A 12342-nucleotide genomic window follows, 5' to 3' on the forward strand; every position below is an offset into this window, starting at 1 on the left:
TAGCTTTGTTGCAATGGACATTTGGCTTCTGCCTCTGAGTCCAAGAACTTGCACACATTTGGGAAAGTTGCACAGCAGTTTTCATGTCTGAAGCATTATTTTAATGCACTGTCATAATGCAGCACACAATACAAATGTAATACAAGCAGTAAGGCGGAAGGAGCTATCTTTATCTTGCTTTGGTGGTGGGAACTCCCAGAGACATCTAAGTGGAGACACACTGTTGGAATAAATGGTTTAATTCAACATTAGACTTTTATATTCTTATGGTACCTGGGTTTGCAGAAACCAAAGGGTCCGTGCTGTCTAAAGTTAAACACAATAGTTCCACTGAAATTAATAGGGCGTAAGTTGGTAATGACCAAGTCCCATTCCACTGTTTTCAACGGGACTTACAGTGCAGTCCTAAGCATAGTTACACTGTTCCAAGTTCATCAGCTTCAGTGAACTTAGAAAGGCATAACTCTGTTTAGGACTGCACTTATGGTGGCAATGTTTGTTTTATTGCCCAGTTCAGTCGCTTCAACACCTGTGCAGAAATGGCCCTCTGTTCCATGAATGAGCCAATGCACTGAAAACCACGTTGCACAGAGGACACATTCTATAACAGAAGAGAAGAGGAAACCTCTATACCTGAGAGAATTTTGAGTATTTTCTGTTATACAGAGTGTTGGACTGGATGGGCCATTGGCCTGATCCAACATGGCTTCTCTTATGTTCTTAACTTGCTCTGTTTAGGAAGCAAAGAATAATCAAAATTCACCAAGAAATTCTCCGGTGCAAGCTACATTAAAATGAAGGGAAACTGTGCATTAGCACCAGAGATTCTTTATGGTAAAATTCTTGAGCTGTTCCTCTTCACCTCCCCACAGAGTACTTAGTCTCTATGAGTACTTAACAGATTATGCCCTGTGATTTTTTTTTTTTTTACTGAGAGTGACAGGAGTCCAACGGTGCCATCTTCAGCAGAGTTACACCCTTTTAAATCCATTACAGTCAACTGGCTTAAAAGGCTGGAATTCTGCTTAGAATACATTTGTAATTAGTGCAGTTTAAAATTCTACATTTTGTTTCCTAAATAAGGCCAAAATGCAGTTAAAAGGAGACGCCAAGCACAATTGTACCCAAAGTTGCACGGAACCTCCCTGAATACAAAAGCATATTCCTTTAGCCCCCCCCCCCACCCCCCAATATAATTATAGTGGAATAAGTCTGTACAATTTATAACCTACCAAGCTGAGGTCACAAGCTTGCCATAGCTTGACAGAGTCCTTGACCCAAACATGGGGAAATATTTTTTTTTAAAAAAAATAATGAAGACCCAAGACTATAAGAAAACAAGAAATGCCAAGACTAATCCCCCCTCTTCCCCTTGACAATCTTTTCGCAACATCAGAGAATAGATCTCTGCTGCCACAGTCCCCCCCCCCCCCAAAACACAGCAACTGAAAAGGATCATAGATAGACACCAATATCTCTTGGTGTGGACATTAGGGGAAACAAGTCTACAACCTTCTACATGGCCCAATCAAGATTTAACAAAACTGTTGCGGAGGTAGAATTAATGAACTTGTGATTTCCTTAAGTCTTTACAGTTCTCATTTTGAGAGACACCTGCTGCAGAGCAGCAGGGTCCTGGCATGAATCCGTATGTAAACATACTCTTTTCTGAAATTTCTCCCTGTCATGTACTAACTTCACTTCCTCCACTTCCCTACTTCTTGGGTATTCCCCTCCTGGGTACTCAACATTCTAAGGGCACCAAAACAAAACTCCATCAGTACCGTAGCTATGCCTAGTGAATTTACTTTTCCCACCCTGCAGTAAAATAGCTCTTCTTCCATTATGGGGGTATGGAAACATTGTGCTTGTGATGTTGTATCAAAGCTACTAAAAATAACAAACAGAAATATGTAAGTTGTTTTGTTTCTTCAGAGGGTTGGAAGGTGGTATGAGAGTGGCACTGGTATGCATGTGTGCATTGTCCCATTATTGTATCTGGAAAAACAAGTTTTGTAGGTTATCACAGTATATCATGTACTCAAGCAGGGACATCTTGCAGTCCCAGAGTAGGGAATACATGTGCCATGGGCAACCATGTTCCCATTGTATAATCTTCAACTGTTAAAAACTGTCCTCTGCCAAATAGATTTTAGTGGGTACCAAAGAGGACCAGAACACTGGCTTCCATTTCTAAAGTTCTGTAAAATTTAATCTGGAGCATTCTTTCCAAGGGCTTCAAATTAGAATAGATGTCCCTTAAATACACACTTCAGTCATTTAGGTTGCTCTCCTTCAGGGAGAGTGAGTCCATGGACCTTTCAGTCAATCTCACTATGAGACATGTCTAGTTTTTACAAACGTAAGATGGTAAGACTATGCCTGGATTGTACCATTACACACTACAGGTATGCTTGTACTATTGAAGTTCTTCCATACAAACAAAAACCATCTACTACAAAACTAGCAGATCAGGAAAAGGGAGTTTAGGCTTTCCTTCCCATTTACATGCTGTTTTTTGGTATGTGTGGTTTGGAAGCTAGGGGGGAAATAGTCCATCTGTCCCATGCTTATTGGAGTTGGGAACCTAAGCCATGGTTAGTACTTCGATGGGAGACCACCAACAGGGCTGGCCATAGACTGTCTGACACCCTAAGCAAGGCTAACTTCTGGTGCCCCCCCCCCGCACTGATAACATCACTGAGTCACATGGGGACACCACCAGAAGGCTGGCACCCTAAGCAATCACCTAGTTTGCTTAGTGGCAGGGCCAGCCCTGACCACTAAGGAAATCGATGAGTTGCTATGCAGAGAAAAGCAATGGCTAACCACCTTTCCTATCTTGCCTGAAACACCCCACAGATGGGACTGCCATGAAGTCAAATGTGACTTGATGGCATGTTGTTCATTCAAGGCTTCTCTGATTTTTAGGCTTTTGCTTTCACAATCAACACTGCAAGTAGGATTTCCACCAATGAAATGGATTAAGCCAAGACTCACAAACCACTGGAGTGCCCCTATGCCTGAGTTTCAGCACACTGAAGAGCTGAACTAACTAGGACCATCAAGAAGTTTGTGATAAATTTTTTACACCACTTTTGTGCTGGATAGCACGCTGGACACAAGTAGCTTGTTATATGTGATGAATGATTTCTAATCAACATTTTCCTACCTTTGTGTTCTCTATCCATTTAAGAACCATGTCACATTTTAAACACACTCAGTTTAGGCCTGGGGTAGACAAACACCTCATGCTGAAGTAAAACTGTTTCTAGGCAGCACTGCTACAGACTGAAGGTGAGGAGAAATATAGGTTTGAGAGTTCCCAGTTTTTAATAAATCCCTGCATACAATTAAGCATGTTGGGAGAAAGGTCCAGTCTTCCTCCTCCATTAAGTTTTTAAGTGCAGGCAAGTGTGCATGTGTGTGATTGTTATGTGTTTCTGCAGGCAGCCATGTTTGTCTTTAGTAAAAGTTAGATTTGAGTCCAATAGCACTTTAGAGACAAAGAAGAGTTTTTGGGGTATATGTTTACAAGAGTCAAAAGTCCCTTCATTAGACTATTTGTGTCTGATGAAGGGACCCTTGAGTTTCAAAAGTTGAAACTCAAAACCCTGAAACTTTTGTTGGTCCCTATGGTAATATTGAAATAGAATATAACTGTGTTATGTGCATGTTTTAACATGGCGGGCATTCCAAAATATGACCCCATTTGCAATCTCAAGAGCACCAGTCTACAAAAGACTTCTTTTAAACCATGAAATAACCAGAGTTGCTAGACCCATTCTACAAAAATAAGCTGGATAGGTTGTGTGGATCTCCATCCTTTCAGGAAACAGTATATAATTTAAGCCTCTAATAAGAAATAGAATTGTTTTATTCAGATACTTAAATATGGATTTCAAACCTTACTTTATGCACCAGTTTATTTTATAAAAATCCTGGGCCATATACACATCCGAAGTACTGTCCAAATAAGCAGTGTAGATAAAGGAATGCATTTCAGCAGGCTCTTCAGTTTTGGTAATTCCAATAAAGTGAATGGAAGATGGAAAGCAAAACATATAGCCATCTTTCCCTCCGCCCTCCAATAATTCCCATTCATTTTCTAGACGCTTGTGCCTGTGAAAGTGCCATGTAGATTAGGCCCAAGGACTGAAGCTGAGGATCCTTGGAGGTGAAATCCATACCTCTTTAGGGAGAAATGAAAAAAGGCCCATACCTGTTAAACAAGGTCTTTTATGTATTCAATAAGCATTGTGCTTGGTCTCAGAGAGGGAATTTTTTTTCACCCTAAAATGAATAATCATGATAACTGTAGTGCTAGCCTTCCGAAATTCTGAAGCTAACTTTGCAAACTGGATTAGTTGCTTATCCAGTTATCTAAAAAGAAGTCTGTTAATGCTGACTTTTTAAAAGATATAATTTTAAATCTGTTTTTAAATGTTCTAAGGCATTATGCATTGTAGGCTATACAAAGTGTGCAATTCAAAACAATTTCAGATAACAAAATAGTGCAGAGAGGCTTTCACCGCTGTTGGGGATGGTTTTCTTTCTTTCTTTTTAATCTAAGGCTGCAAATTTACTTGGTTCAGCTTCTTACTTAAAAGAAAAACCTTCTGTACCTTGCAAAAATAAAAAGAGAAAACAGCAATTTTCCTTTAATGCTGTCTCTGTTGATAACGCTTGAATTCCGCAGCAGACTTCAAGATGAATTATTACTGTTAATTATTTATATAGTGCCATTTGGCATACTTGGTGTTTTACAAAGTAATACAAGCTAAAGACAGGTTCCTTGCTTTTAGGAGCTTAAGGAAGGTACTGGCTTCTGAATGGAACTTCTGTTTCAATAATTATAAGAAGCAGCAAATTAATGCGGATTGAAGTGTGGCTTTCATCCTTGTGTACATTCTGAATTAAACTTTCCCTTTTTTAGGCCAGTAGTCCAAAGCAATTCCTTTTCTGGGCAATCTGATATGCTGAAATTCTCCAGCACAAGTAAATTAGGGCATTATGGTGAAACTTTTAAAATGTCCAGTTGAAAAGAGTTTAGTCACTATGCTACAAGTCATATTGTGCAGTATCCTTTCCTACCATCACTTGTTGAGTTTTGGCAGTTCCAGTAGATACTGAAACGCTATGAAGGAGTTTAGCAACTCCACTGAAAGTTGAGACCATCAATTAAGGCTACTTAAAGCATATCTATATATCTATATATTTGTATTTAAATAAAACCTTAATATTCAAGCTTTTCAGATTTGAGTAATTGGTAACACTAAAATTAAACTACTTACAAGAGTAACTGGCTGTACTTGTACAAAATAGGATTGAACTGTTTTTTTAATGAAATAAAAATAAATATAAGTCCTGCTTTGCACAGAACCTGTTTACAAAAAAAGGAATGTATGAGACATTTGGACTTTCCTTGAATTCTGTATCACACTTCTGTTTTAGTAAAGGAACTGATAGTTGTTAATTTTAAGTTGCAATGACTTTACCAAACATTTTCACTATAGACTTTTTTGAAAGCTTTTACAGTAAGAAATTATCAACAAAAGCAGGCACATTAGTGTACAAAAATGTTGCTGTTTTCTTTTGTTCTCTGTTTGAAAGTGCAGGTTTATAATGTGCATCTTACAAGACCAACAATGGTTTTAAACTTTCACTAAATTTTAAAGGTTAACATAAAATCTTCCAGGAATACTGTAAACATAAGAGGCTTTGTTCAAAACGGCTCTCAAATCTCTTCACAGTTTAGAAATTTATCTGCTTTGAGACATACAGCTGCTTTTCTTACATCTTGTGGATGCTGCTGTTCTGGCCAGTTGTCTAATGATACAATTTTGCACTCTTAAAAAGCTGAGGGTATCATGAAGATTCATTTGAAGGGAGGGAAAAGCCAGGCCAATTAAAATTTTTTGAAAAATTCCAAGCCACCTAATATGATTGTGGGAACCAATGCTGAAACGTTCACCATTCAACCAATATAGAAGAGACAGCTGCAAGATTCCACCAGATCATCAAGATAAAATTAAAAGATACTTTAAAAGTATTATTCCTGGGAAGCCCCAGCCATCTTTAAGGAACACCAGAGGAATTGCAATTTGCTTAAAACCTCTAGCAGGTAACTATAGATATTTTTTTTTTGAACCAAGAAGCGGGAAAGAGAAACCTTGACAAGATCAACCCCCCAACAGGTGGCAATGCATTGGCAACTTTCGCAAACTCTGTTCAAGATTTCTCCACTGAAGAAGTGATTAACAGAAAGTGCGCCTGATCCTCAGAGAAACCAAGCCAAAGGCGTTTCGACCTAGGTTGCGACTTGCCAAGGGATCCAGTCGACTGCCGGCTCGGTCTCATTCTAGGGACCTCACTTACGTCTACCTCGTTTGCAAAGGAGCAGCGGCGGCAGCAGTCCCGGCTGCTGCCTGCGGTGTTGGCCTCACCTTGTGCAACTGGTCCTCCTGCCCGTGGAGCGTGAGCGCCCGGCCCCCTTTGCGCAAGCAGCGCTGCCGTCCCTTTCAGGCTGGGCGGCCGACTGTGAGCGCGGGTCCCGCAGGGGGCCTGGGCCGCCCTCAGAGGCGGTTGGCACAGATCTCCCGCGGGTAGATCTCCTCGTAGGCAGGCGGCTGCTCGTGGGGCAGCGGGTAGCAATAGGGGTAGGAGACGTGGAGCTCGGGGTCCATGGGCGAATAGCCCGGCAGCTCGACGGAAGGGTGGCCCCCGCAGTTCACCTCCACGCCGGCCTCGTCGAAGACGTGGAAGACGCCGACGTTGATGTAGGAGACGGCCTGGAAGGCGCACTCGCCCCCCGGGGAGAGGTCGGGGTCCTCGCTGGAAAAGATGGAGCCTTGGCTCGGGCGCTGAGGCCGCCGGCCGCCCACCCCCGAGCCGCCACCGCCGCCGCCTCCTCCCCCCGAGCCGCCGCCGGGCCCCCGGCACCTCCGCCGCCGCCCCCCGCCCAGGTGGTGCTGGTGCCTGCGGCGGCGCCGTCTGCGCAGGCCGCGCTGCTGGGCCGCCTTGTAGTTCTTGACCAGCAGCAAGTTGAGGAGGCCCAAGAGGCATTCGAGGGCGTTGAAGATGGTGGAGATGACCAAGCCGCGCTGGTAGTCCCGCAGCTTCTGGCAGCGCAGCGAGCCCGCCGGCCCGTCGGGGCCCCCAGCCGGCCGCGCCCGGGCAGCCACCGCTCCGGCGCCCTGCAGGAGGCAGTAGTGCGAGTACTTCTTCTCCACCAGCGACACCGTGTCGCCGTCGATCACCGCCCCGGCGAAGGCGCTCAGGACGCCCAGCATGAAGACCAGCACGCCCAGCAGCAGGAAGTTCTGCCGCCCGCCCGGGGGCGCCTTGGGGAGGTGCGGCAGCTGCTGGGGCTGAGGCGGCGGCGGCGGAGGAGGAGTAGCGTCCCCGCTGACCACGGGCACCGCCGCGATTTCGCTGCCCCCCGCCTGGGACGCTGCGCCCTCGCCGCCCGCCGCCTCGTCCGGCTGGCGGCAGCAAAAGAGCGCGGAGCCGAGGAGCGAGAGGCCGGCGGCCAAGAGCAGTCCCGAGTAGAAGGCGCCGGCGGCGGTGCCGAGGCGGAAGGGCTCCCCTTTCAGTTCCGAGCCCAGCGAGAAGCACTTGAGGCCCACGGCGGCGGCGCTCAGCGCGCAGGCGAGCAGGAGGCAGCTGGAGAGCGCGGCGCAGGCTCCCCGGACACTCCACTTCATCCTCCGCGTCTCCTCCGCCGCCGCCGCCTCCTCCTCCTCCGCCCGGCCTCGCCTCCGCCTCCCACCGCCTGCGCCTCCTCCTCCTCCTTCTTCGCCTTCCTCCTGTCCTCATCCTCCCGTGTCCTCCGCGGCGCCGGCGGCCTTTGCCGAGGAGGCGGTGGCCGCCGCGCTCTGCGGGGACATAATGGTGGCGGCGGCGGGCGGGAAAAGGGGGAGTTCACCGAGGGCGCTCTCTTTGCCGCGGCCGCCGACGCCTCTCCTCTGCAGGCAGCCCGGCTGGCTCGCGCGCACGCTTTCTGGCGCCCTCCTCCTCCTCCTTCCCGCCTGCCTCCCTCTCTCGCCGCGAAGCTGCTACTGCCGGGCTCTCCCGCGCTTCGCCGCCGCCGCCGCAGCTGCTGGGAGCCAATGAATTATTGATGGCAGCAAGTTCAGGCGGGGAGCGGGGCAACAACTCGCGTGGCGCCACTGCCGGGCGGCAGCGGCAGAAGCGGCGCAACTGAGCCGGCCCACCCCCCACCCCCCTCCACACCACTGCGCCCCAACCGGGAAGGTCCATCCCTCTGAAGGGAGCGTGTGGCGCGCCGGGGAGGGGGGTGGGGAGAGGGAGCCGTCAAAGTAGTCGAGAGCGGGCGAAAAAGAAACATCGCTACCCCTGATGGGAGGCGGGACGTCTGTTTTCTCTCCCGCCTCCCTCTTTTGGTTTCCCCCTGAACTTCACATTCACCAGCTAGCCGAGAGCTCAGCGCCCAAAAGGAGGCGCCAAAGTTATCCCAGGGAAATAATAAAGGGTCTCGGCTCGAGCTCCCTCAAAATGCAACCCCGGGAAGATGACGAGAGTTAGGGTTGGCTATTATTTCTTAGTAAAAGGGGCCCTCCCACCCCTCCCAATCACTAATGTTATCCGTTCTTCTTCTGAGCATCCTCGGCGATGCATTTGCCCTGCTTGCCAGGCTGTGGGATGAATGCTGTTGCCTTCTGGTCGCTGTTCTCGTACCGGCGGAAAAAAAGAGGGAAGCTCTCTCCTCCCTCCCTCCCTCATGTCCTCCTCTACCCCTTCCCGCCCACTTTGAATGCGTTGTAACAAGTTATTTTGATACAGGCTGTTGTCATTTTTAGCACCGAATCAACATGCGGGAGGGAAGATGTTTTATAAGGGAGAGAGGGGATAATTTAGGCATCTGGAACTAGATCAGACCTGAGGGAAGCTTGAGGGTGAAGAGAGAATGCAAAAGGAAAAGTGACTGGAAAGCATCGCCAAGAAGATCAACACGTCGCTCAGGCTGTCGGGGGAGGGTTCCTTGCGCTTTCCTTTTTGAAAAATACTATGGAGGAAGGGTTGACTGACTGCCTCCCCTCACAAGCGCTTCCACTGATTTATTCAGATTAGAGTGGTTTCTGACTTAGCGGGTTACACCCCTCAAGCTGTGCGAAATGGTTATTTGTGCTGTGAGAATTCAGGGTTCTTTTTTAAAAAGGAAAAAGAAACAAACAAACTGTTTTTTGTTAGAATATGACAGCTTCAGCTTGCCTCTGCAATCTCAGCTAGTGAAGGCCCCATGAGGAACAGTCTGTCCCAAAGAGACTTGTGATTGTTAGGGAATTAGTTAAGGTAATTGATATGCCGCCTCTCTGGAGACCCCTTTTTTCCTGATACAAAAAGATAATTCCTCACATTTATAATACTGGAAGTGCTTAGCTTGGGTTTTTAGCAGTTTTTGAACTGGGCTTTGCTTTCCAGTCTTTTGACTTTTTGCCTTGACTCTGACCTGTATGCTAATCTTGGACACATGAAGTGGCCATATTGAGTCAGTCTTTTGATCTATTGGGCTTAATACTCTCTCTTTGAACAGAGAGTCAGAAAGAAGCAGTAGATTCTAAAAATTGTTCTCTGTCAGCCCTTTTAGTGTATCCCTGTAGAGTTTGGCACCAGTCAGTACCATGGAGCCCACTGATACTATACCTGGTGTCCATGTCTTCCTCCAGAGCAAAGAACCAATTCTGGTTTTTGCATCGCTGGACCAAGAGGTGCTTCAAAGGAGATTATGGGCTCCATTTGGATACTCTGTGCTCTCTTGTTTCACAGCAGCACTTAGTTTGCCATTCAGTTGCCTTGTCTGCAGAGGATGACCTAGTTGTGAAAGACTGCTGTGATGTGTGGATGCAGTTTAAGAGGTTTCTCCTTTGTGTCAGCAGGGAGCACCCTTTTGGAAACAGCCGCCTCCATTATATGAAATGCTTGGCTTTGAACCTCCCAAATTTTGTGACAGGTACCTGTCCCATAGATGCTTTTGAGATGTGGTGCTGGAGAAGAATCTTGAGAGTCCCTTGAACTGCAAGAAGACCAAATCAGTCAGTCCTAAGGGAAATCAACCCAGACTGTTCCATGGAAGGTCAGATGCTGAAGCTGAAGCTCAAATACTTTGGCCACCAAATGAGAAGGGAGCACTCACTAGAGAAGATCCTGATGCTGGGAAAGATAAAAGGCAAAAGAAGAAGGGGACAGCAAAAGATGAGATGGCTGGAAAGCATTACTGATGTAACTAACACGAATTTGATCAGACTTTGGAGGATGGTGGAAGACAGGAGGGCCTGGCGTGACTTTGTCCATGGGGTCGCAAAGAGTCGGACTCAACTGTGCGACTGAACAACAACAACAAACCTGTCCCTTCGCAGCCATTTTGTGGGGGCACCCACAAACTGTTCTCAACATTCCAAAAGTGCCCACAGACTTGGGAACTCTTGCTGTAGAGCAGTGGTGGCAAACCTTTGGCACAGGTGCCAGAGGCGGCACTCGGAGCCCTTTCTGTGGGCACACGCGCTCCCTCGCCCTCCCCATGCATGAGGCTCTGGAGTCATATCTCACTGAAGCTCCTCCTCTCCCCAAACTCAGGCTCCTTCCTCCAAATCTCCAGGTATTTCCCAACCCAAACCTGGCAACCCTAACTGGGCCTCCTTCAGAGAGACAACAGGGCACTCCAGCCTTTTTGAGCTCGTGAGCACCTTTGGAATTCTGACAGGGGGGGGTGCAACCACAATGCAGCCCCCAAGCACAACACACAGAGGAAAATTCCTTGCAAGTGTTCCTGTAGTTTTAGGGAGGGGGGTTAGATGGGACCCACTAGGGCAGGGATGGCCAAACTTGCTTAACATAAGAGCCACATAGAATAAATGTCAGATGTGTGAGAGCCACCAGACGCAAACGTCAGATGTCTGAGAGAAGGAAGGAAGGAAAATAGGTGGAAAGGGAGCAGGGAGGGAGAGGTGGAAAGAAAGCAACTTGAACTTTAAATGCATTCTCCAAGCCACTGGCTGGCTTGGCTTGAAGAAGTGGTTTAAAGAGACAAATGCCTTCTCTGGTGGAAGCTTCAAGAGCCACACAATGTGTGTGAAAGAGCCACAGTTTGACCACTCCTGCACTAGAGAGATGGGTATAAGGCAGCTTCACATTTTTATATGACCAAGACCTGGTTGCATTTCATATTTCAAAACTGTTGTGGCACGGTCCAAGCCGAAGGGAAGAAGAGAGCATGGGTGTGTGGGAATGGGGGGCAGGAGGAGAGATCAGGACCCTGAATCAAACATGTTTTTTTGAAGGGATGTGGGTTTATTACAGGAAATGTTGGATCCCTCTAATCTGGCAGAAACAGCGGCCGGGATCGCCTCTGGTTTAGGAGTGGAAAGGGAGGAAATGCAGGCTTCCTTGCTTTCAAATACGATGCTTCTGATAGCAGTATCTGAGCAGAGCTCTTTCAAGCTGCAGGGACCATAAGGCAAATTGTTGATAAGCATTTTTTGAACTGTTGCACTGCTATTCTAGTTTTCCAGAGCATCCCTGACAAGTGTTTGTCCAGCCGCTGCTTAAAGATTGCCAGTGAGGGGGTCGATTGCACTGTTAAACAACTCTTACTGTTAAAAAGTTTTTCCTATGCCAGTGCTCTGCTGCCAGCAGGAATAGCTCCCTGCCCTCCTCTAAGTGGCAGCCCTTCTAATACTTCAAAAGAGCAATCATGTCTCCCCCCTCAGTCTCCTCTTCTCCAGACTCAATATCCCCAAGTCCCTTAGCCTTTCCTCATTGGGCTTACTCTCCATGGTTACTGTAGAAGTAATCTACAGTGAGCACTGTGGCACCTACTCTCTACACATGCACTGGATTGCAGTTTTAGTTTAAAGAAAGAAGATGATATTGGATTTATATCCTGCCCTTCACTCTGAATCTCAGGGTCTCAGAGCAGCTCACAATCTCCTTTATTTTCCTCCCCCACAACAGACATCCTGTGAAGTAGGTGAGGCTGAGATAAGCTCTCCCAGAAGCTGCTCTTTCAAGGACAGCTCTGTGATAGCTATGGGTGACCCAAGGCCATTCCAGCAGCTGAAAGTGGAGGAGTGGGGAATCAAACCCAGTTCTCCCAGATAAGAGTCCACACACTAAACCTCTACACCAAACTGGCCCTCCTTTCTCACATCAGACTTTCTAGTTAATACAATTCAGACTATCCCTGAAGTTTCCAAGGGTAGCCATACTGGTCCATAGTAAAACAACTAGATTCAAGCCCAGGAGCACCTTAGAGACCAACAAGATTTGGGGGAGGCGGCACAAGCTTTCCAGGATTAGAGCTCCTTCGATTAGATAAAAGGA

The 12342-nt window shown here is 47.1% G+C and overlaps 1 protein-coding gene across 1 annotated transcript; it reads right to left on the reverse strand.

Moving 5' to 3' along the window:
• Positions 1 to 3908: 3908 nt before the first annotated feature.
• Positions 3909 to 7923, reverse strand: TMEM271 (transmembrane protein 271). Its single transcript, XM_060237061.1, has one exon. The coding sequence runs from the start codon at positions 7704 to 7706 to the stop codon at positions 6576 to 6578; it is 1131 nt and encodes a 376-aa protein (XP_060093044.1). The 5' UTR covers positions 7707 to 7923; the 3' UTR covers positions 3909 to 6575.
• Between the last annotated feature and the right edge of the window lie 4419 nt (positions 7924 to 12342).

This window comes from Heteronotia binoei, chromosome 4 (genome assembly GCF_032191835.1).
Source record: "Heteronotia binoei isolate CCM8104 ecotype False Entrance Well chromosome 4, APGP_CSIRO_Hbin_v1, whole genome shotgun sequence".
Lineage (NCBI taxonomy): Eukaryota > Metazoa > Chordata > Lepidosauria > Squamata > Gekkonidae > Heteronotia > Heteronotia binoei.

Bases quoted from the DNA above. Each gene is read 5' to 3' on its own strand.
- TMEM271 (XM_060237061.1), bottom strand. From the start codon at position 7,706: ATGAAGTGGAGTGTCCGGGGAGCCTGCGCCGCGCTCTCCAGCTGCCTC.